This window comes from Thrips palmi, unplaced genomic scaffold (genome assembly GCF_012932325.1).
Source record: "Thrips palmi isolate BJ-2018 unplaced genomic scaffold, TpBJ-2018v1 HiC_scaffold_16, whole genome shotgun sequence".
In the NCBI taxonomy this organism is placed as follows: Eukaryota; Metazoa; Arthropoda; class Insecta; order Thysanoptera; family Thripidae; genus Thrips; species Thrips palmi.
This window is the reverse complement of record NW_023144625.1, coordinates 11,429,402-11,450,869: the sequence shown is the minus strand read 5'-3', so window position 1 is coordinate 11,450,869 and position 21,468 is coordinate 11,429,402. Positions and strand designations below refer to the sequence as shown.

At 57.7% G+C, this 21,468-nt stretch overlaps 1 protein-coding gene across 1 annotated transcript in view; it reads right to left on the bottom strand.

Moving 5' to 3' along the window:
- LOC117643004 (potassium voltage-gated channel subfamily KQT member 1-like) overlaps positions 1 to 20,011 on the bottom strand; it is a 55,261-nt gene extending 35,250 nt beyond the window's left edge. The window contains exons 1-3 of the mRNA XM_034381641.1: positions 19,908 to 20,011; positions 19,279 to 19,467; positions 12,610 to 12,794 (exon numbers count right to left, since the gene is read on the bottom strand). Of these exons, the coding sequence (XP_034237532.1) occupies positions 12,610 to 12,794; positions 19,279 to 19,467; positions 19,908 to 19,955 (422 nt within the window). The 5' untranslated portion in view covers positions 19,956 to 20,011. The remainder of the gene's footprint in view (positions 1 to 12,609; positions 12,795 to 19,278; positions 19,468 to 19,907) is intronic.
- Between the last annotated feature and the right edge of the window lie 1,457 nt (positions 20,012 to 21,468).

Genomic DNA, 21,468 nt, shown 5'->3' with positions numbered 1-21,468 from the left:
GTCGTCAAACCGTGCGTTTTATCGCCGATTTATTGGCATACCTTATCTTAGACGCAGCCAGGGCACGGGGGAGGGGTATGGAGAGAGGGAGGGAGGCATGGGCGTGTCCATCGATCGGGTAGGCCGGGTCACTGCATGCTGCTAAAGCGCACTCCCCTAGCTCCTTGCGTGAGGGTCGCCTCTTGAGTTTTATGACCTACCCCGCCCCGCCGCACCACGCGACGATGTTCACGACGTTGCCCCGCGGCACCGCCGCAGCCGTGTATAGGGGAGCTGCGTCCTCGCCACACCTGCCCCCTTTTTTTGGCGGTCCTTTGCGCAGGGGCTGCACTGGGTTTGCTTCACAAGGCGAGCCAGCGCGGGAGCGAGCGCGGCGCCGCCACCCGGGAGGTAGGCCACACCAGGTGCGCCGCGGGCGTCCGCTACCTCGACTCCAGGAGATAGTGGCGCACGCGGAAGGGGAGGGGCTGCCAGGCTCGGCCTGCCTCGGCCTGCCTTGGTCTGCCTTGGGGCTGCTCGGATGGATATGAATGAAATACGAGCTGGCGCCATGTGGGGCAGGCCTGGGCAGGCCTCGCACTCCACGTGACCCGTGCGCCCCGAGCACACCGTGCAAGCACGCAGTAGAAACCATCGGCTTCTCGAGCACAAAGGAGTGGTGCGGCCGAGGCTGAGAACCGAGTGCCCTGCAAAAAGCCAGCCGAAGACGAGTTGCAGCTTGAGTGTTCGATTGAAAAAATAGTTACAGCCACTGGACGTGGCTGTGTCCTAAAACTTGAGTGTGGCAAGACTATGAGAAACTACATATATGACGCATTTGATGTTGGAGCTAAATAATTCTCGACTTGCTCAATGCTTTGAAAATACGGGCAGGCAGACTGAGATTTTAATCCCGAGAAGTAAAGTTGGCACTCCCTGCCCGTATCCGACAAGACAATCGTTAACGGTGTGGCTGTGGTGGTGGAGGCTTCGGCTTTGCAGTGCAGCGGGTGCCCTAGGTGCCCGAGGCCCTGTGCGCCAACGAGGCCGTGGCGCAGCAGCGGCGCGCAGCAGCGCAGCACGGCGATGAGACGGGTGAGGCGGCCGCCGCGGGCCCCGTCCGGGCCCCGTCCGGCCCCGTCGCCACAATGGAAAGCATGACGGTGGCCACCACCCCCGTCATCATGCCGGCCTGGGGCAGCGAGGTGAACGAGGCCCCTGGATGCACAGCGCCGCCAAGGGCCGCCAAGGACCAGCAGCAACAGTAATGGCGGCAGTGCGCCGATAAGGACACACGCCAGCCCACAGCCCAGTCTCCACAATGCTCCCGCAGAAGCGTCACCGCGTCGGATTGTCCCCCGCTTTGAGGCGGCAGCCGTCGGTGACCCCGCGACCGCCCCCACCGCAGGCACCCCGGCACCCTGGCACCCTGGCACCCTGGCACCCTGGCACCCCGTCAGCCGGCAGCCGTTCGCGGTCCTCTACTATCAAGCGGTCGCTAATTAATTAACCGAGCGAAAGTCCTGACCACCTCCCGCCACCGAGCCCCTTCCCCCACCCTCTACCTCGTACTGGCAAGGTGGACTGCAAAGTTGTTTCAAAGATGCACGCGCGTCTGTCTGCCCCATCCCCCGATCCGACATACCCTTCCCATAACTACCCCTACCCTTCCCCCTGCCGCTGAAAACATTCCTGGAGGGCCACTGGGCATTGGCTGCTCCCCTGGCCCGCAGGGCCCGGCTGGGCCCCACCGTGGCCACGCCCACCTGGCCCGCAGCATTCCGCATTCACCGCCACGGGCCTGCTGTGGGCCGGGCTGGCTGGCTGTTTGGAAGGCTGGCTGCCAGGCCAGCAGGCTGGCAGGTGAGCTGGCAGGCTCCCATCGCTCGGAGTCTGCCAGCTAACCTGCCAACCCCCCGTCCGACCACCCCCGAGTTTCAATGCCCCAGTGTCTTTCGCCGTGAGAGGGGCGCAGGGAGTGGAGAGAGACGTGCCACGGAGTTTCTGCTTCCCCCCCTAACGCACAGCGTTTCAGCCACAAACGCGCGTTGACGCGAACAATGGGCCGCTGAAGGGCAACAAGTTCAACAAGCGTGCGGATGCAACCCCACCAACCTCTCCCCCACCCCCTTGCCGTCCCCCCACAGCGGACCGGTTGCCCGCACATCAGCAACGCGATTGTTAAACTTTGCAAGGGCGCGACCGCCGAGAGAAATGGAGGCACAAAGGCGGACAGTACCTGTGGGCACTGCGCGTGTAAGTCAATGGAGCAACACGTCTGTGTGTGAGAGTGGGTGGGTGTGTGTCCATGAATGAATGTGAGTGAGTGTGTGTGAGAGGGTTTTGGACGCTGCTTGTTGCCACCGCGCCTTCCCGCCTTAGGGCGACCCCACCGTTGCCTCAAATTAGGGGAGGGGATGGCACAGCTCACTAATAGCTGACCCAACAAATTTTATGGCCTTACAGTGAAAGGTCGTCAGAAGTGGGGTGCAGAGAAGAGGCAGAGGTGGCTGGTGGATTTTCGTAATGACAAAGGCCGCGTCCTAAGCGCTTTCGAATGTCAGGTCAGAGGGCTGCCGCATGGTCACATCTTCTTTGGGATTGTCATGGGGACAAGCTGAGGCCGACAACTGGTCCTGGCTGGAACGCGCATGCAGACACTCGGGCCAAAGGGGTTAGTGGCTAATTATTTACAGTGGACTGGGTGGGGCTGGGCTTTGCCGAGGACGCCACCGTCACCGTTTACCTCGTTTTATTATAACCCTGCTTCAGAGCACGGCCGCTTGGGTCGCTGGATTACACGGCAGGGTTGCCTGTTCGGGCTGGCTGCTCGGGCTGGGGGCTGGGTGGTGGCCCCGGTGCAGAGAAGACCAGAGAATTTCAAGTTTCCGGCCTGAAAACACCCACGTAATATGAAAGAGAGGCCTCCGCCGCCACGCGCCACGCTTCGCCGCTGATCCGTCACGGGCGCATCCAATTTTACAGTGGGTTGTTAGAAGCAAGGCGCGCTTCTCCGCTGCAGCACGGCCTCATCACTCGCTTGCTCGCCGCTTTGCCCCCCACCAAACTCCCCGCTTCGCAGCACGCCGCTGGGCCGAAGTCGTCGCGGGATGTGCCCATGCACGGGTGTGGCGCGTTGTTTTCAAAGGTCGGAGTGCAGAAAATTAGCGTGAGGTCCCATCTTAAAAAAGACTATCGTCGTCTCAAAATTAAGTTTTCTGACTCCACAGTGCTTAACATTCATTGTGTTGATGATATTCAAAGACCAACATTCGCTTCAAATTGTCGCGTAAATAACTGTTACCTCACATTCATCCTCAACTTCGCCCAGGCACATGCCTCTTTCGAGTTGCAGCAATTGCGATAAAATCACACTCCGGCCTCACAATGTAAAGCCAGCAAATATGTTTTCCGTGCGATTTGTCTAGTCCATTTCCTACGCCACACCATTCCCAGCGGGGAGCACCTGCCGGGCTGTTGGACTGTGGGAAGAAGAGCCGTCCCCTCGAAGCCGACTCCCTTCTCCACTCTCCTTTCCAGATGCCAAGCCGTAGCCAAGCCGTGGCCAAGCCATGGCCAAGCTGACTAAGATCGAAAGCCTCCTCACGGGCAGCGGGGCAGACCCTGCGCAGTGCTTCCGAGAAAGGGGCCCATTGGTCTCTCTCTGTTGCAGGGGACGCCGTGAGCTCCAGAAAAAGAGAAAGAGACCGAAAGTGTCCTGTTCGGAATCAGTCTGCTGGCGGTCCACGGGGGAGACGCTTTAGCCGAGCGTCCAGAAAACACGCGCACTGCTACCCTGTGCGACAACCTCGACCCCAGGACAATCATAAGGAGTGGACTCCGAGAAGGTCCTGAGCATCATAGATTAAAGCTTTACCCTTTTTTATTTTTAGAGTGTAAATGTCCGTGTCTCCTTGTGTCTTTCTGTAACCTTTCGCACTTCAAGAGGCTTGGAAAATACTTCCGGCAAGAGTAAATTCTTAGCCGTGTATGCTTTTGATAGCGATAAGTGCTGAGTTGTAAGCGGCACCGGAACCACAAAAGGAGCCATGACTTTATTTTCCTCGTGGCCCCGAAATCTGACCTCTAGCAACCCCCAGCTACGCCAATGAGAACCCGCCCTCTTGGCATGGAAACGACTTTCTTCCCTTATCACACTCCTCATCGCCCCGCGCAGCCCACGTCCCTTGCGGTCAGAATCACGCCATTCGTCGGCCGAAAACGCAAGCAGCACGCCACTGGCGAACTGATTCGTCTCTCGGCTGGCGGCTTCTCTGTGGCCGCGAGAGGGAGAGAACGACGGCGAAACAGCTTGCAATCAACCTGCAGCCACCGGCGTTTTTCTCGCTGCACCACCAAACGCTGCAGAACCAGAATGCAAAAGAGAGGGGCAGTTCCATGGTGGGTAGAACACACGCGGTGGCAATGCGATGATGCGGTACGGAGAAACAAACGTCATGGGAAAGTCCCCATTTGATCATTGAGTGCAGCCGGTCAAAAGATGCGTGCAGCGAGGCATACGTGTCCAGCACAGGCAGCCGGACCATGACAGGCTGGGCACGCCGCCAAAGAACTCGGCCAGCCTTTCGCGCAGACTACTGTACTCAGCTAGCCCGAGTCCCTTTGCGTCTGAGGTCAGCCCGGAGCAGAGAGCACTGATGAACAGCAGCCTTGAGAGGGAAACACACGACTATGGAAAAGGTCGTCCACAGCAAAATATCCATTAAAATAATTGGGAAAGGTACTCAAATAGGACTGGACAAGGCCCACTGAGTTTTACTATTTAAATTCCTTTTCGAGGAACCACACAGCCTTGCACACAACGACATAGTCTGTAGACCCAGGGTCCAGCCAAGGGCTGGGGTCCCGTCAACCTGGCAGGCATGGCTTCGGCTCTGCACGGACGGCTGGGACGCAGGATGATGCGGTAGGATGGGCCAACAGACCTACGCTGTAATGCTCTGTCTGATGGCGGTTCTGCTGTTATTGTTTTCCTTTATGGCTTCCTACCAGGCTTCGCCGGCAGCGGGACAGAGAGAGAGAAAAAGGGAGAGAGGGAGGAAGAGGCAGGGAATGGGGATGACAGCAAGACGAGGGCTTGGACAGGCTGCCAGGAAATCGGATGGCCGAGGTGCGGGATTGAGAAATCGGGAACCAGAAAGAAGAGAGGGACGCGAGGTCCGCAGGGCGAAAGCGGAGTGCTGAGTCTGGTAATTAGGGATCGTCCAGAATCTGCGTACCGCCCGCTGTCTCTCTCGCACGTGCACGGTGAGTTGTAAAAGAGGTGCTGCAGAGGTTGGCCTGTCAGGTGAAACCGCAATGTCTGCAGTGCGTCAAATAATTTCCATGGAATGGGTAGTGTGTTAGATAGTGTCCCGGGCAGTGTCCTGGAAGGGCCGGAGTAGGTCTGATGTGGCGGAAGTGACTGCAAGGGACCTACCACCATCCCGACCGCCCGGGGCTCGCTGGCGCAGAAGGCTGCCGTCCAGGTAGGACAACGCCTGAGGCTTGCCCGGGCCTGGGCCCTGGGGCTAGCCCACCGCCCCGCGGGCCTTTCATTATTGCTACATTATCACCGTAATTTGATCGTGCGCCTCGCCTGGGCCGGGGCCTTGTTGCTCCCCGCCTCCCTCAACAAGTTTGCAACGCAGCCCGTCCTCAACGGCCTCCAGCACGGCACCAGGTCCGGGATGGATCCCTAAACAAACGGAAATGGAACAAGCCCGCGTCACAGAGAGTCGCGGGCTGATAGCGCTCGCGCCGGTCCGAGCCCGACTATTGTCCCTGCGATCTGCGCGATAGCAGCTGCCAGAAATACACGCAGCACGGGCGGCAAAGACAGCAGCGGCCGGTGGAAAGCCAGCGGTGGTGGGGCGGCTTGGGGCGAGGTCCATTGGCTGCATGATGGGTGCGACCTCCCGGCCTGCAGTAGGCAGAGGGAGGGTGACCCCGACTGAAGAATGGGGTTGTTAAAAGGAGTTGAAAAACTACGTTTTCATTTTTGCACTTGAACAAGTGACAATTCAAAAGACGGAATTCTATTTTGAAAAGCAAAAGGTTTTGGGCGAGGAATTTTATTCATAGACTGCTAGAGAAAAGTTCTTTTAACTCACCAAATTGGGCCACCATACTTTTTATTTGTCACAATGTCTTCGGTAAAGACTACATAAACAGTGTGCACAGGACCATACTGGTCACATTATTTCTAACCCTCTTCGACACACTCACACACATATGCACCATCGGGAGGAGAGCACCCTTCTTGTAGGGGAAGTGGTGAAAGGTGGTGGCACGGCAAGGCTGCCCAGGTGTATCGGTTATCAATAACAACCTTCAGGGGCTCCAGCAGGCAACGCTAGGCATGGCGCGGCGCGTTGGAGCGCTTCACACCTCGATGGGCTTGGAGTGGCTGCAGGCTGGGGCCCGCCCCGCCAGGCCCGTTGGCAGCCCCATGGCAGTCGAGGGCACAACAAGTGGTCGCCACAAGCCGTGCCAGTGTGACCCAGGGCCTGGGTCCCAGGCAGGACAAGGCCAGACCACGCAGCCTCTTTCCGGTCTCACCATCTACGCTCCTGGCTGAAATACCAGGCGGTTCCCTTGAGCAGGTCACTGTGAGGCATAGCGGCGGCTCAACGAAAATGAGTCCATCTGAGAACATCGAATGCTGCAGGATCCAGTTAGGTGGTGATTGGTAGATTTTAAATAATATTTTGCAAGGCTAGAACAGGGCCAACAAGAACATCAATACAAAACTGCGCAGAAAGACAGCCAAAACAAAAGAAAAAATGAAAAAAAAGGTTCCGAAAAAGATTTGAAAAGGCTCAAAAGTAGCGGCCAATGAGTCCTCGACACGCGTGCCTCGCGAACACGCGGCCAGCACTTCCGGTGATTACGGGTCAGCCTATTGAAGCCGCAGCCACGCCCACGCACCACACGTGGCACCTTGCCGCACCTTGCACGGAGCCAAACACAGCCAGTTCGCTCTCGGCGGGAAAAGCACCACAACCCCATCATCACACACTTCGTGCATGTCCCACGCGAATAGTGAAGGAAAGGAACAAACACACGCTGTTTGTCTGTCTACAGGAGGGCGGTCGATGTCTACCTGGCCACTTAAAGTTCTCCCATCGTAAACAGCGACTGCGCGTTTCCACATGTGCATTTGGGCTGGGCAGTGGGGCCGGGCACTCATCACTCACCGCGTCGACGGGGCTCAGCAGGTTGAATCCCCCCAAAGCCGAGGCAGCTTAAGAGTTTATTCTCCTCGGACACACACTACACAAGGGCGCTCGTGCGGAAACACTCGTGCGGTCACCCTAGCAGCCCCCTCTTCACCACTCGAAGCTGTGCGCCGCCAGGCTGTGGAGGCCCTACAGGTGACTAGGGTGGCCACTAGGCCATTATTCTTCCAAGAGAACCTTCCTCTAAAAATGCTGTCCCTGCCTGTCCACCCCACGCTGCATCGGGCAGCGCCGCCACGCCACGCCACCGTCGCTACACAAACTTCGTTAGTAATCCCATCTTGGTCGAGTTTTGCAAGTCTGCAGAGCTTCCCTCCCCCCTTTCCCCCGGCCTCCCTTCGCTTCCCCTGATCCTGACTTGTTGCGGCCGTGGGGTGGTCCACCGTCTCCCCGGCTTTTTTGAACCCCACTTGCCCACGCCATCACTGGAAAAACAATGGAAAAGGCCCTGCGTGTGGACGGTCAGGACGACCAACATAACTAAGAGAAGTCCAGAGGGGCGCCTTTTTGCACCAAATCTAATGACTTCTTGTTCGTTACTTTACGTGCCAATTTGACGTATATAAAGCATCAACAAACCCGCGGCCGTTAACGACCTGCTGGCCTCTGCTACCAGCCATGCCGAGGCCACACAACACTCATAAATCAAAACGGCACTACTACTTTTCCGCAGCTTTTTGCCGGCCTTGATGATGGAACCCTTAATTACTCATTGCCAGGAGTGGGCCTTTCATTCATCAAGTCTCTCCTTTACTCGAAATCCTCTCCTAGCCCCCACTCCACCCCCTTCTACCACCACTACCACTTACCACTGCCGGAAAGGCTGCGAAAGAGAAAAACACTCTCTAGTTTGTCCATTTCCGCGGATCGATGTAATGACACACCCACAAAACACTCTCTTTCCGGTCGCCGAGCAGATGCAGCACGGCTCTATTGTTGTTGTTTTTAGTGGCAGTAGTGATCTGGCGTTCGTGCAGCTCATTTCATTGTTGATTCGGGCATTGTTTGAGTTGTTGCTTTCGTTGATGTTATAGGTGGAGGTATTACGGGCGGAGTTACTCGCTTTGTTATTTTCCTGGGACACTCGTCACATCTATCACGCCATTTGTTATCAGGCCCGTCACGGCGCTGCCTGTGGCTCACCGAAGGGACCGCGCCAAAATAAAAACAGTTTTTGAGACTTCAATTTATCTCCCCAACAAGAAAGGACGCGAACATTTCATTAACAGCAGACAGGAGGATAAAAAGTGTGAATGCCGACACCGCGTGAATTCCGAAGGAGAAGCTTCTTTTTCTTCTATCTCTCCGTAATTTATCCCGATATTCACTTTTCCGCAATATCGACGCCATGCACAGGCAGACGGGCGGACTGGGCGGACTGGGCGGTGCAAAGCGGGTAGCTCGGTGGTGGGGGTAGTGGCGTCATGGAGCCGGCCGCCACCGAGGCAAGAGGAACCCATCTTCTTGCAGTGCCACGACGACGTACCGTTTCCCCATTTCGCGATGTAAAATGATAACGCGAAACCTCAAATCGAACCAGACGCCAGTCAATTCGACTAAAAGCTGTCTACTTTCCGATGAGATCTGCTCTGTAATTTTCATGTTTTGTCGTAATTAAATGACTCATAAACATAGATGTAATTTTGTACAAGTAAGGGTGTCTGCCTCTGCAACATTGAGGCATGCATACTACTGGCCACCAAGATGGCTCCCCGCAACACTGACGCACCCATACTACTGGGCACTAAGATGGCTTCCATAAACATTGAGGCACCTATACTACGACCTGTCAATTTTTGGAACGTTCCTCATTTCTTTGGTTTAAAGTACTCCCCTCGATATGGCTGGGGTGTAAAAATGTGGCAGAATACGTTAGGGTTTATGAGAGAAGAGATTTACAACAAAGAGGCGCCCTCCCCGCGCCTGCTGCGCACTGCGCCGTCCATCACGGCCCTGTCTTTCTACACACCTTTTCATCCCCCAATCCGCCGCATTCTTCCCTGGCCGGCATCTCCCCGGCGTTGCGGGGCGGGGTGGGCGGTGGCCGCGATAATTAATGTGGGAGCCAGCGGCACTCAAAGTGGAGGCAAAGCAGCAGAGCAACTCCAGCAGCGCCAGATAGCGCGCCGGGAAATACTTCTTGTTGGCCGTTCAAGTTGCCGCGCCGCGTCAGGCCGCGGACCATCGCGCGCGCCTCGGTTATCACTTGGCTGCCATCAAAGGAAAAGCCGCACCTGTGCCGCGGCTGGCGGGGCTGCCCGCCGTTGCCGCGCACTGCAGTCGTAAAGTCGAAAACAAGCACGCCACTGTCAGCGCGCCGCGCCGCACCGCGCCACCCAGTAATGCCTTTCGGCCGCCGCGCCGCGCTCTAAAATAATAGAGCGCCGCGGAGAGAGAGAGAGAGGCGGGAAAACACTGTCATTTCAAAAAAGGCGAAGGAACGAAGAAGAAAAACTTCTAAAGCGAAGGAAAAACAAAACGAACAGCACAGAGAGCTCGCGGTGCAGGTCTCTTTGCTTGCTCGCAAGACTCCCGCCCCTGCAGGCGAACCGGTTCGCCCCTGCGGTTTCAAAAGAGTGATAATACTGGATTAAAATAATAAGGTTCTTGGTGAAGCCTGCTGGAGTAGCCGCGAGGCTCCTGGCTTTCTTTGGTGGAAAGGAAGAATCGGCGCACAAAAATAGAGGCGATGCTCTTTTTGTCGGCCGCGGCTACGTCGTGCAGCTAGGGCGTCAGCAGGGGATGCCAGCCACAGTGTAGCGGCAGCGTGTACTTCGTTTGATGGACGCAAACGCGCCGAGCCGCGCTTCACGTAGTGCTCGACGTAATCCATTCCCCTATTCCTTTATCCCTTTTATACACTGCCTGCGGTCCTCAGCCCTTTCGGGGTTCATGCGGGCCACAAGTCCGCAAACAGTCACGAAAACTAGCCACGAGCGCCAAGGCCAAAAAAATCTGAAAATAAAACCCTTGAAGGTACTGGCAAGGTAAACCGCGCACGGCTTGCCACGCACTCTGCATTGAAAGCCACGTGGCGCGGCCTGGCATGGTCCAGACGACCACATAAAGGATTACCGAGATCGCCTTAAAGGGCACGACGGGCTACGCGACATCAAGGGGACGCCGGGCGGACGTCAGGGGCAGGCAAGTGACAGAAAAACAAACTCAAAATTCTATCATTTGACTTTTTTTTCGACAATTTTAGGCAGACTCGCCTATCTCTTAGAGGATCCCAGAGCCAGAGGGACGAAACGGCAAAAAGCAATGCAGGCGGCATCGCAGCGACGCCAGGCACGTCGCTCGGGGGACCGAGAAGGAACGCGACAAACAAAAATTGCAGCGGAAATTCGCGCCAACACGCTGAATTGTGCATGTCCTCGTTACAATATTCATTTCGGCCATTCCGGTTGCGCCCGCGTGCAGCGCCTCCCCCCAAACTTGCTCTAATGCCTTGCATCGCTGTACAAGAACTTGGCAACTCGCTCGCCGCGGCGCTAACCCAAGGGGTAGCGGTCGGCCTTACACACAGGAATCACAAAGCTTTGACTTGCGTCACCGAAATCACACAACATCACCAGATCTGACATCTACTTGGGAGACTTCGATTCAAAATCGCGTCACCTCCACGAATGTCTTTTAAAGGTCACACCGTGATTCACTGGAGCGGCCACAGCGCGGCAGTGCGTCCAACGCACCCCAGATCGGCGGACCTTGACTCAGCCCGCCTCGAAGACCGAGGACCCCGTTTTACAAATGCATGCCCCGGCAGATTGGCCGCTACAATTTTCATGGGCTCGCTGCGCCTCGCCGCGTAATCGGGATAATCAAGAGACCGGCCGAGACATTACCCGACCAGAGAGCCCATTGTCTCCGGGCCTGGCGAAGCCTGGCGCCACCAAACGATCACTAATTCACCGGAACAGAACGGCGCATCTTTCTCGCCGGCGACACGCGCCGTTCTGACAGGTCCATTTTCTTGGCCGGAAAACGCCAGACGGGTTAACACTCCGTGGGCGGGGATCGCTCGCGCTCGCGACGCCAGCGGACGCTTGGCTACAAAATGCATGCCGACCACTTGGTGGAGCAGTAGGCCACTTTGGCCCTGATTCGCGGCACTTCTCCGCCACATCGGCCGGCTCGAGACTCGGCTCGAGATAGCGGAGCGGAGGGGGAGGGGGAGTTCGACCCAAATGCAGCAAAAAGAGGGAGGAGACGCGAAGAAAAGGCGAAAGAGAAAAGGAAATACTCGAAAATTGTGCCGAGCCCTTCCAGGCCTTCCAGGCCGCCGCCACCACGCCTAGTCGTTACCCGCCTGCCCTTTCCAGCCGCAGCGCCGCGCCACGCCAGCGCCACGCCCCCCGGGGCGCGAAACAGTTCGGAGGCCTGTTTTTGGTTGTCACCAAGTCGTTGTTCCATTTTCGCTACAACACACGTCCATTACAGGCTGCAAAAAGGCGCGGGTGTCGGGGAGGGGGGTCGCGCTGGAGGAGTTAAAGAAGGGGCGGACAGGCGCCGCGTGGCGTCTCGACTCCCTCAGCGGGCATCCCTGTCCCTTTCTTTTGCATGCCGCCGCCGCTCTGTTGACTTAGTGCACCAGGCTGCGTCGGTAGTGTGCCTGTGGTGACGAGCCCCTGCCTAGCGGTCTCGGGAGGGGCAGTGGAGGGGGTTGCCGGTGCACCAATCGCTGCTCGCCACGGCGACACCGTCCGGCGACCGCCCAGTCGTGATGAAGTGCCAGAGCCGCCGTGATCAAACACGCGTCGAGGAGAACCAACCACGTTCTCAATCTGTCGCTCCACTGCGCCAGCGGCGTCTCTCTTTCTACCTCTTGCAGTTCAGTGACAACGCGTGAGTGCGAGAGAGACAGAGGGCGCTGTTCGGAGGCAGCCCGGCGGCGTGCACGCGAGCGGGGTCGTTGCAACACTCGTCACACCATCAGGCCGTCACGGCGAGAGACGAATAGCCAGGCCCGAGCTTGGTCGCTGCAGAATGAACGTACCCGCACGCGGCAGTGCAGCCAGCAAGCGCAGCGGACGCCCAGAGCGTTGATGAACACGGTGTCCGACGCTATGAACAACTACTTCGCGGCGGCCACTACACCCCAAAGCGATTAACGTCGCTGGGGCTGCGCCCCAGGGCCCAGAACACGACAGCTTCACCTCCTCGCCGTCATGCAAAGCAGTGTGCAAAGCCCTTTGGAAATACCCGGGCCTCGGAGTTCCCCGCAGTCAGGCTGGATCGCCCATTTTTTTCCTCACGCGAACCACGTGAACCCACGCCCCACGTCGCCACGCCGATGACGTCACCGCTGTCCAACTTTGATGACGCACGGCCTCATTACCGTAGAGCGAGCGAGAAGAGGGAGGCAGAGAAAAAACGTGTCACTCACACTGAGAAGTGGTAGAAGAAGCAGATCCATCCGCCGGGGTGCTCCAGGAACACGTAGACGCGCTCCTGGAAGCTCTTGCCGCGCTTGTGGTGGAACACGTACTTGGCCTTGAAGGCCTGGTCGATGGGCAGGTAGATGGGGTAGTAGGGGTCCGGCACGCCCTGCGGCTTGCTGCGGGAGTGCCGCGGCTGCCCCGCCGCGCCGCCCGGCCCCGGGCCCGGCCCGTGGTTCGGCTGCTGCAGCTGGTCCTGCTTGTGGGCGCGGCCGGAGCCCGAGCCCCCTGCAGGACAAAAGGCACCACTGTGACGACGAGACAACACCACTCCGACCTGCAGCCGCCTGCTGCGGGGAGTGCGCAATCCCGAAACCCCGTGCCTCTTTCGGGGCGTTTGCGTTTTTCCAGTCTGAAAATTAGAACGAGACGTACCTACGATGCCCATTAAAGGTACGGTAAATGTTTTATGAAGTTATTCACGTCTCGGATTAAAGTGCGCTGCAGGTTCTAGCTACAAAACGAAAATTTGTTGAAGAACAACCGACAAGTTCGTGCGCCGCTGTTCTCGGCAATGCGTCACCCACGCAAGCCCGACGGCGCCGCACCGCGCCGCACCGCACTGCGAGGCCCATAATTGATTGTGATTAACTTAATTGCTCCTCGCCGCCACCGTCTCCGTATTTCACCTTTTTTAAAGGCGGGGTCATAATTTGGTAATGGGGGGCAAGGCGCCTGTGAAGCGCGAGGTAGGCAGTGCCGGGCACAGGCGTGGCGCGGGAACGGACTGCCACGCGCTGCGATGTTGATTTGTATAATTTTAAATCAAAATTTTCCAAACAGAATCTTTTTAAATACTTTCTATTTATTTTTAACAAGCGTCTCATTAGCAAAAGAAGGCATTTATAGTTTCGCAAAGTTGTGGGAAGCTAAAAGTCTTAAAACATAATTTTTCTAACAGGAAAACTGTGGAAAAGAGACAGAAATTTAAAAATTTGTGTCACGTGGCACAGGTTCGACTGGTTCAACTCACCGCAGCCGGTGGTGCCGGGCGCGGAGTGGACGGAGCCGCGGTGCCGGTCGCCCAGGCCGTCCAGGCCGTCCGCCTCGGCCTCCGCGTCGCGGGGCGCGTCGCCGACGTCCAGGACCGTGGAGTCCAGCGGGTCGTCCTCGTCCTCGCCCAGGATGTCGGAGCAGGCGTCCTCTTCCCGGGAGTTGGCCCGGCGGTACGCGGCCCGCGAGTCCCTGCGCCGCCTGCCGCCGGGCGTGGCGTGCCGGTGGTGGTGGTGATGGTGGTGGGGGTATTGGTGAGGGTTGTGCGGCTCCCCGAAGCGTGGCGACGAGGATCGCACATTGCGGATCGTGCGAAGCTGCAACGCAAACAACGTCTGCACGTTAAGCTTCATGTTGGATTTCGTTTTTCTGGTCACTTCCACATTGCGGGTAACCTTCGCAAAAGCACCCGGTCACAGAAAGTGACCTTTCGGTAGAAACGACAGCCAAGTTTTTGTTGTTGTTTTTATTTTTACGGCCCTTGGCGGGCGACCCTGGCCGTGCAGACACATCGACCGAGCAGCCTCGAATGATTTTCAAACACGTGCCTGTCCACTGCACTGCAGGCCGACTTACGCCGCAGTGTCCGGCGCAGCCCGCAGCGGCGACCCGCTTCCTAGCTCAGTAGTGTGGTGCGATTCGCGAAGCGCGAGGCCGCCAGACAGTGTACCTAGACGACGACGGGACGGCGGCGGGGGGCGGCGGGGGCGGCGCGAACCGTAAAATCGACGAATTCCCGGTTTAACGGTGTAACGCGCTCGGCGGGTTTAACCGTGCGATAAAGCTTGCGGCCCGCAGTGGTACCAACGCCGCACCGTGGAAACTATGGCGGTCGGGACGGGAAATCGCCGTCCAGCGACGCCGAGCGTTTGGAGCACTCTAAAAAAGAACATTTTAAAAACCAAATAAGCCGTTTGTCCATTAAAAATAAAATTAACTGTGTTTAATTTTTTGTGAATTTATTGACGTAAGAGTACTTCGGACGAGTAAAAGAACGGCGATGCAAAATGGATGCGAGTTGCGTGGAGCCGCTTGCACCTTGTTGCGTCGCTCCGCCCCGCACGACATGCCGCATGACATCGTTCACGAGTGTAGCGGCGCCGAGCACGGCATCCCCACCCCCTATCTCTCGTCCGTCTTCTTCGCCTCGTTTGTTTTGTTTTTTTGCCGCGCTGCCGCGACGGCGGCATTATGAAAGTGGTCCCCGTGATAATTGAAAGAGCCTGGCGAGGGCAGAGGAGCGGCGCACAGTGGGCCAGAAGACCGGTGGAGGTGGCCAAAACTCTAGACGCGTTTTGAGCTCCAGAGTCGCTAAACAGGCCTCGAGCCGAACGTGTGACCCCACCAATGGATTCGTCGTTCGGAGAGCAATCCATTGGTGGGGTCACACGTTCGATTCGAGTCCTGTATAGCGACTCTGGAGCTCAAAACGCGTTTGGAGTTTTGGCCGCCTCCGCCGGTCTTCTGGCCCACTGTGCGGCGGGAAGGTAAGAGGAAAAGCGGGAAGGGCTCAGTGCTGCAAGGAGCGTGGCAGCGCGGCGACAACACGACAACAAAACCCCGCCGCCTTGTCTCTTTACTTCCGAGCGCCGATCCGCCCCGAAGGATGCGGAGTTAACGAGCTCGCCCCTCTGCGAACACTTTTAAGAAGGAGAGCGTCGGTAGCTTGCGGTGAAAAGCGGGAGAGACGTACCGAGAACCGCGAGGGGTGACCCACTGTAAAAGTTTGTGTACACTGATTGTGTGAATGTGGAAGAGTGTGCAAGGTTTCTGGCCTTTTTGCCAAACATGTTGCCTCCCTACAGGCGTTTTTGCCTCCTAAATGTGGAACGTGGTCAAATTTTGTACAATGAATATGGGAAGCTGTTCCCCCCGGAGACCCCGATTGCACGCTTTGCAGGAATCACAGAAACCGCCACCCCACGACTTTTATTCGTGTTTTTAAAATTATTTTTCCATTCTGCTCTCCACCGTTTGGTGACAATCCGAAGGGAAGAACAAAGCTCACACACACAGTCTCTCACTCGGAGTCTTGCACGTCGAAAGCTGCGAATGTGCGCGTGGCGGCTGCAGGGCGAACCTATTTAGTTATTTGCCTTCCTCCTCTCTCTCTCTCCGTTTCATATTCCATCCTTTCTTTCCGAGCACGCTACGAGATTTTCCCCCATTCCTTAAATCCCTTATTTTTCATGTTTCCTTTCGGGGGTGTGAAAAAAAGGCGGGACGGGGACGCACCGTTGCCTGCCGAGCCGCACCCCTCAGTGACTCACGCATCGAGTTCTCGGAAAGAGGCACTCAGCGCGCGCGCACCAACGCCCCGTGCGTGCCAGTGTGCGCACGTGTGTGGGTGAGAGAGAGAGAGAGAGAGAGAGGCGAAGGGGGCCAGCGGGCTGGGGCTGTCCGTGTGACGCTGCAGGTGTGTCAATTTCGCGGCGCGTATGTATATGTGTGTGCGTGTGTGCGTGTGTGTGTGTGTGCGTGCGTGTGTGTGAAGGTGTGCGGTCGACCGGAAAACGGCGCGTGGAGGGTGATTTCCTGATAATGGGCCCTGCAGGGCTCGGCGGGGCTCGGCGGGGCGCGCCAGGGCTTGTGTGTAAGGCCCACGGCCAGCCTACGGCACGGCCAGTCCACGGGGCACTAAGGGCACCAGCCAGGCCCGGCCGAGGGCCCGGCCGGTGGGCAGCGAGGGGTGAGTGATAGGCGACAGGGGACCGTCTGCCGGAAGGGCTGGAAGAGGGGCGGGGGCCGTCACAGAGCGCGGAGCGTGAACCGCGAGGTAGCCCGGCGCAGTGCCGCGCAGAGCCGCGCAGAGCCGCGCAGTGTGGTGCCTCCGGTCAATACAAAACAGGCGGTGAGCGGCAGCGGCCGTGCAGAGCTGCGCCGGCCTCACGGCCGCTCTCCAGGGGTTGGAATCCACTTCGAGGAGGTGACCGAAGGCCTCACCGAGGTCTGGGGCAGACAAGCTGGCGGGCGGGACGCGGTTGGCCGCCAAGTCACGGCGGGGACCTTGACGACGACGTGCAGGTGATGACGCCGGCGGAGACAATGGTGCAGTGGCTAGGAAGCGGGTCTGGACGGTCTGGAAGCAAGCCAGGCCTGGTACCGGGAGGCCTAAGGGCGCCTGAAGGGTGAGGGAAAGGGTCGCGGGTTCGGCCACGCCGGGCCGCGCCCCTCGGCCCTTCGGATCTGACTTGCCGGACGTCCCGCGGCGAAGAAAAATAATGCCGTTCGTCGAGAGGGCCTCTCGGAGTCGGAGGAGCCTTCGGGGAAGGAGTGTGGCACCGACGCACGCCCCGCGCCTCGCCCCGCGCCTCCCGCACTATCGCTTGTTGGCATCGCCGGTGCGCGCGTTTTCCTCAACTTCTCGCCTCATTACTTGAAGGCCGCGCCCAGCCCCGTCGGGCCCCTTTGGAGGGAATCACGGTGGCTGTCAGGAAGGCGGCGGGTTTGTGCGGTCGAAATAGTGTCCGATTCCTGGTAAAGGAGTGGCAGTGCGACCACGGTCGAGGGGCCGCGAAGTCGATTCCCTGCCGTAGTGGGGGGCTCGGTGCAGTCCGCGGGTCCCAGCGGCACTCGTGACCAAAGAGACGAGGCGGTGGCTGGCCGCCAAGGGCCTGCCGTGAATGGGCGTGCGTGGAGCCGCGGAGGCTGCGTGCAAGTCCTCCGGATTCCCCGCATTGACAGTCGCTCGGCAGCCAAGTGGCCGAGGCCCGGGGGGCTTGCCGGGCTCGCCGACGGCTGGGGCCGCCGCCCCACCACGCCACTGCCAAAGCGCGGCCAAAGCGCCACCGGAACATTGATTGAGCGCTGCCGCCTAGCCGGCCGGCCTGCTTATCAGATGATGGCCGCCTTGGCAGCACAGCTTTGAGCCGCTGATTATTTGAGGCGTGGCAGGCCCTGTCTCTCTCGCGCCCGCGGGGCGTTGTGAGGGCGGAAGGGAGGCAGAGAGAGAGGCGGAATCGGACGGCGGGGCGGGCCGCTGCCGGGGTGCGAGGCGCCATGGAGGCGCCATGGAGGCTTTTTATCAGATTTGCTCGCAAAATGCCAAATGCCGCCAGAGCTTTTGCCTGCCCAGCGAATTAGAGCAAACCGTCTGAAACAGACGGGCGACCCCCCCCCCCCGCCCCGCCCCGCCCCGCCCCCCGCCCCGCCCCGCCACGTCCATCCGCGCATTGAAAACGCTGCCCCGGCGAACACCAGGCAAGGCAGAGTGCGGCAGAGACCAGCGAAAGAGCAGCTCACCCTCCTTGGCGGTGGTGGCTAGACTCATTCGCAGACGAGAATAAAAACAGTATCGCGAATAAAAGAAAGGAAAGAAAGAAAGAAGGAGAGAGAGATCGAGGCAACAAGGAGGCTGATTCGGCGCGCAGTGGATGAAAACCGTGCGCGAAAACACGGCAAGCACGCCGCGTCGCTGCTGGAAGCACAGCCCGTCCGTTTCAGAGGACGCCTGCCAGGCATGTGGTAGGCAACGCGCCGGACGCGGCAGCCCAGCAGGCCGGGGACGTAGAACGCCTGCAGACAGCGGGGTAGGCAACCCTGCGCACACGGATGTTCAACGGGACGGCCTGCCTTCACCTCCGCAGGCGCGGAACGCCTGCGTGTAGGCAACGCGCTGCACACGGATGCTCAACGGGACGGCCTGCCTTCGCCTTCGCAGGCGCGAAACTCACAAGGGCCCTGGCTTTTTTTCCGGCTATCGATTCTCGCGTCTGCGTTGCCGCCTCGTCGCGGCGGGCCCGGCCCGGCCCGGCCAGGCGCGGGCCTCGACTCTCATCCTCGCCTTTGTTCTGGATGTACCCAAAGTAATGGCGGGCATTCCCCGTGGCTGGTGTTCCGACCGTGAGTAGGTCAGGGGGCGCGGGCAGGCCGGGGGCAGGGGGCCACCCTCCATCACGACGGCTGGCGGCGCCCCGGCACCTCCCTCCCTCTCCCTCGCACAGGAACGAGACAATCGAAATGAACAGGGGGCGATTGTGCGGAAGAAATTAACGGAGCCACCGACCGAACCCTCCCGGCTGTCTTTCCATCCGTCCGTCCGTCCGTCTGTCTGTCTGTCTGTCTGTCTGTCTGTCTGTCTGTCTGTCTGTCTGTCTGTCTGTCTGTCTGTCTGTCTGTCTGTCTGTCCGTCCGTCCATCTGCCCGCCCCATCGCCGCCGCGCCATCCAGGATAATTTCCCACAGGGCCGCGGGGTCGCCGTCTGGCTTTTAAAACAGCCGCAATGCGCGCACGGCGCCCCCCGGAATTTTATGACGGACGACGGATCATTATTTTTCACTTTCATTTGATGATTGATTTTAATTATTTTCGCTTAGCTAGTCGTGTGTTGTTTCATCTGGCAAATGTGGCTGAAACTCAAAGGTAATTGGACTGTGTGGGTGCGCGTGTGTACTGAAGAACGTCGCTCGAAAACTGGGCAATGCGGTTGCCATTATTCACGGTCTTTCTCGGCTTCAAGTTTTGTTTATGTATTCGATAGAGAACTTGCAAAAAAAAGTGGCATGAAACTATTCCCGGTCAAAAACTGTTTTGCCTCGTGAACGGACCGCCGCGACAGTTCATAAAAAATTCAAACCCCCTCGCTGGTGCGTGCAGAGTGATAAAACTGCCTCCAGACACTTACCATTGCCGCGCCAAAGTTTTGCAGCGAGAAGCGGTTGTTGGGGTGCTCCGGGTCCGAGTTGTTGCCGCCCTCCGTGTCGTCCGTGTCGGAGCAGTGGCCGAGGGCCAGGGAGGCGGGGGGCAGGGTGGCCAGGGGATTGGAACCCCCGCACTCATCACCATTGCCGTAGTCTCTGTTGGTTGGAGGAAGCTCAGGGTCAAGAGAGGTTATGTTACCTTTTCAAAAAAATCCACCTGAATTAAAGTCCCCCTCCCTTAAGTTTTTTTCACTACCTTAGGTTAGGTTTTCCTTGCTTAAAACTTGACACAAAACTTTTCATCTTTGATCTGCCTTAGTTTCCCGCCATCCTCTGCTCACCTGTGTGACGGCACCGGCGATGGGTAGTACGGCGGCGGCGCGCCGGGCGAGCGGGTGGTGACGACGCGGTGCTGGTAGCCCGTACCCCCGCCCGCGGACGCGGTCACCGGGTACTGGAGCACGCTCAGCAGGAGGTCCTCGCCCCCTCCGCCGGCGGGGGCCGAGCTGACGGAGCCCCGGGACCGGAGCGCGGACGGCCCGGCGCCCGCGGGCGAGGTGGCGGGGTGCGGCGCGGTGGGCGAGCGGGCGCTGGCGGCGCGGATGAACTGGACCTCCCGCGACTGGCGGTACAGCTGCTCCTCCTCGGCACGGTGACTCATGGCCTGCTCATGGCGCCCTCATGGCTCCAGGACGGCCCGCACGCCCACGCGTCACATGCCGGGGCCATGGCCGTCGGGGCCCTCGCTGCGGCCGACGCGGTGCCGAAGGTCCCCCGCGGGCCGCGGCAGGGGGCGGCGGCGGACGGCACGCGCCAGCATCTGCAACACGCACTGGACGTTGCGGACTGGGTTTGCATGACGCGGCCCCCAGCAGGTTGGTAGTCCCGTGTCCTCAAAACGTTGTCAAACGCTCTGGCCCTGCGGAGTGGTGCTTTGAGTTTGTTCGCGGCACTTGCACCGCCACCACCACCAACAACAACTGCCCGCAGTGCGCTTCACGCGGCGGCTCGCCGTCAAGAAGTGCGAGTCACGGTGCCATCGCACGGACTTCATCGACCCGACGAGCGCCGCTAACGACGCGCAGCAGGCCGACTCCGAGAGTCGTTTCCGCCGCGCTGTTTCTCCTCGCGCTCACTGGCGGCGCTCCGTGTGTGGAGCGGGGGAGACAGACCGACGCCAACGACTCTCGGAGTCAGTCTGCAGGGGTGCCGAGCCTCGATCCGCTCCGCGGCCCGCGGGCACCCGGGTGGGATAGGTGTGTCCCGGGTGGAAGGATCTTTCGTTAAACTGTAGTTTCAACTACAGTACCAAAACTGCAGTTCCCGAACTAAAGTTAGTTTTAAAAAGAAACTGAAGATTAAATACAATTCCACTTTGCAGTTGAAATTGTAGTTTTCTGTCAGTTCACAATGTAGTTTTAGTGTTGATTTGAAGTTCAGTTGGAGGTTCAGTTTAAGTTTCAGTTACAATTTACTTAATATCCATTTCTGGAAGTAAAGCGACTGCTGAAAATAAATATTCAAAAACTGTCTCTCATCTAGTATGTTTCCGTACTTAGTATGTATTCTAAACATATTCTCTTATCGACATACTAACGTTGATAGTTATGTCTCAAAACTAGTACGTTTCCATACTTCTTATGCAATCTTCTAGTTGTATCAAGTAAAAGTTACATACCACAAGGGGAACTCAAAATTACAGTGGCTGCTTCATTGCTTTTAAAGCAGTTGAGGTTTACGTTGAATTTTTTGTCGTCTCCCTTTAAAAAAAGTATCAGGTTAAGAGCAAACGTTTAAGGTTTATAGCTAATACAGTTGGCTTTACTTTAAATGGTATAGTTGTTCGCTGTTTAAAAATTTATGCAAGCTTCCCCTTTTTTAAAGTTAGCCTCCCTAAAGAGACAAAGTAACCTTAAGTCTGCGACAAGTTTACGTAAACAGACTTGTCGCAAAGGTCCAAAATATTTTGCGCTTACATTTTTTATACTGACAGTTTAAAATTAAAATTGGTCATAAAATGCAAGTTTGTCATGAAGAGGACTACAACTTTACATAGGATTACTCTAAAATTGCTTGTAGTTTAAAAGATGTAGAAAAATTCTTAGTTTTGATTTTTTTTTATTAAATCCAAATCAAAGTAATTCTGTTAAGTCCTTCATATACCCTTCCTTTTA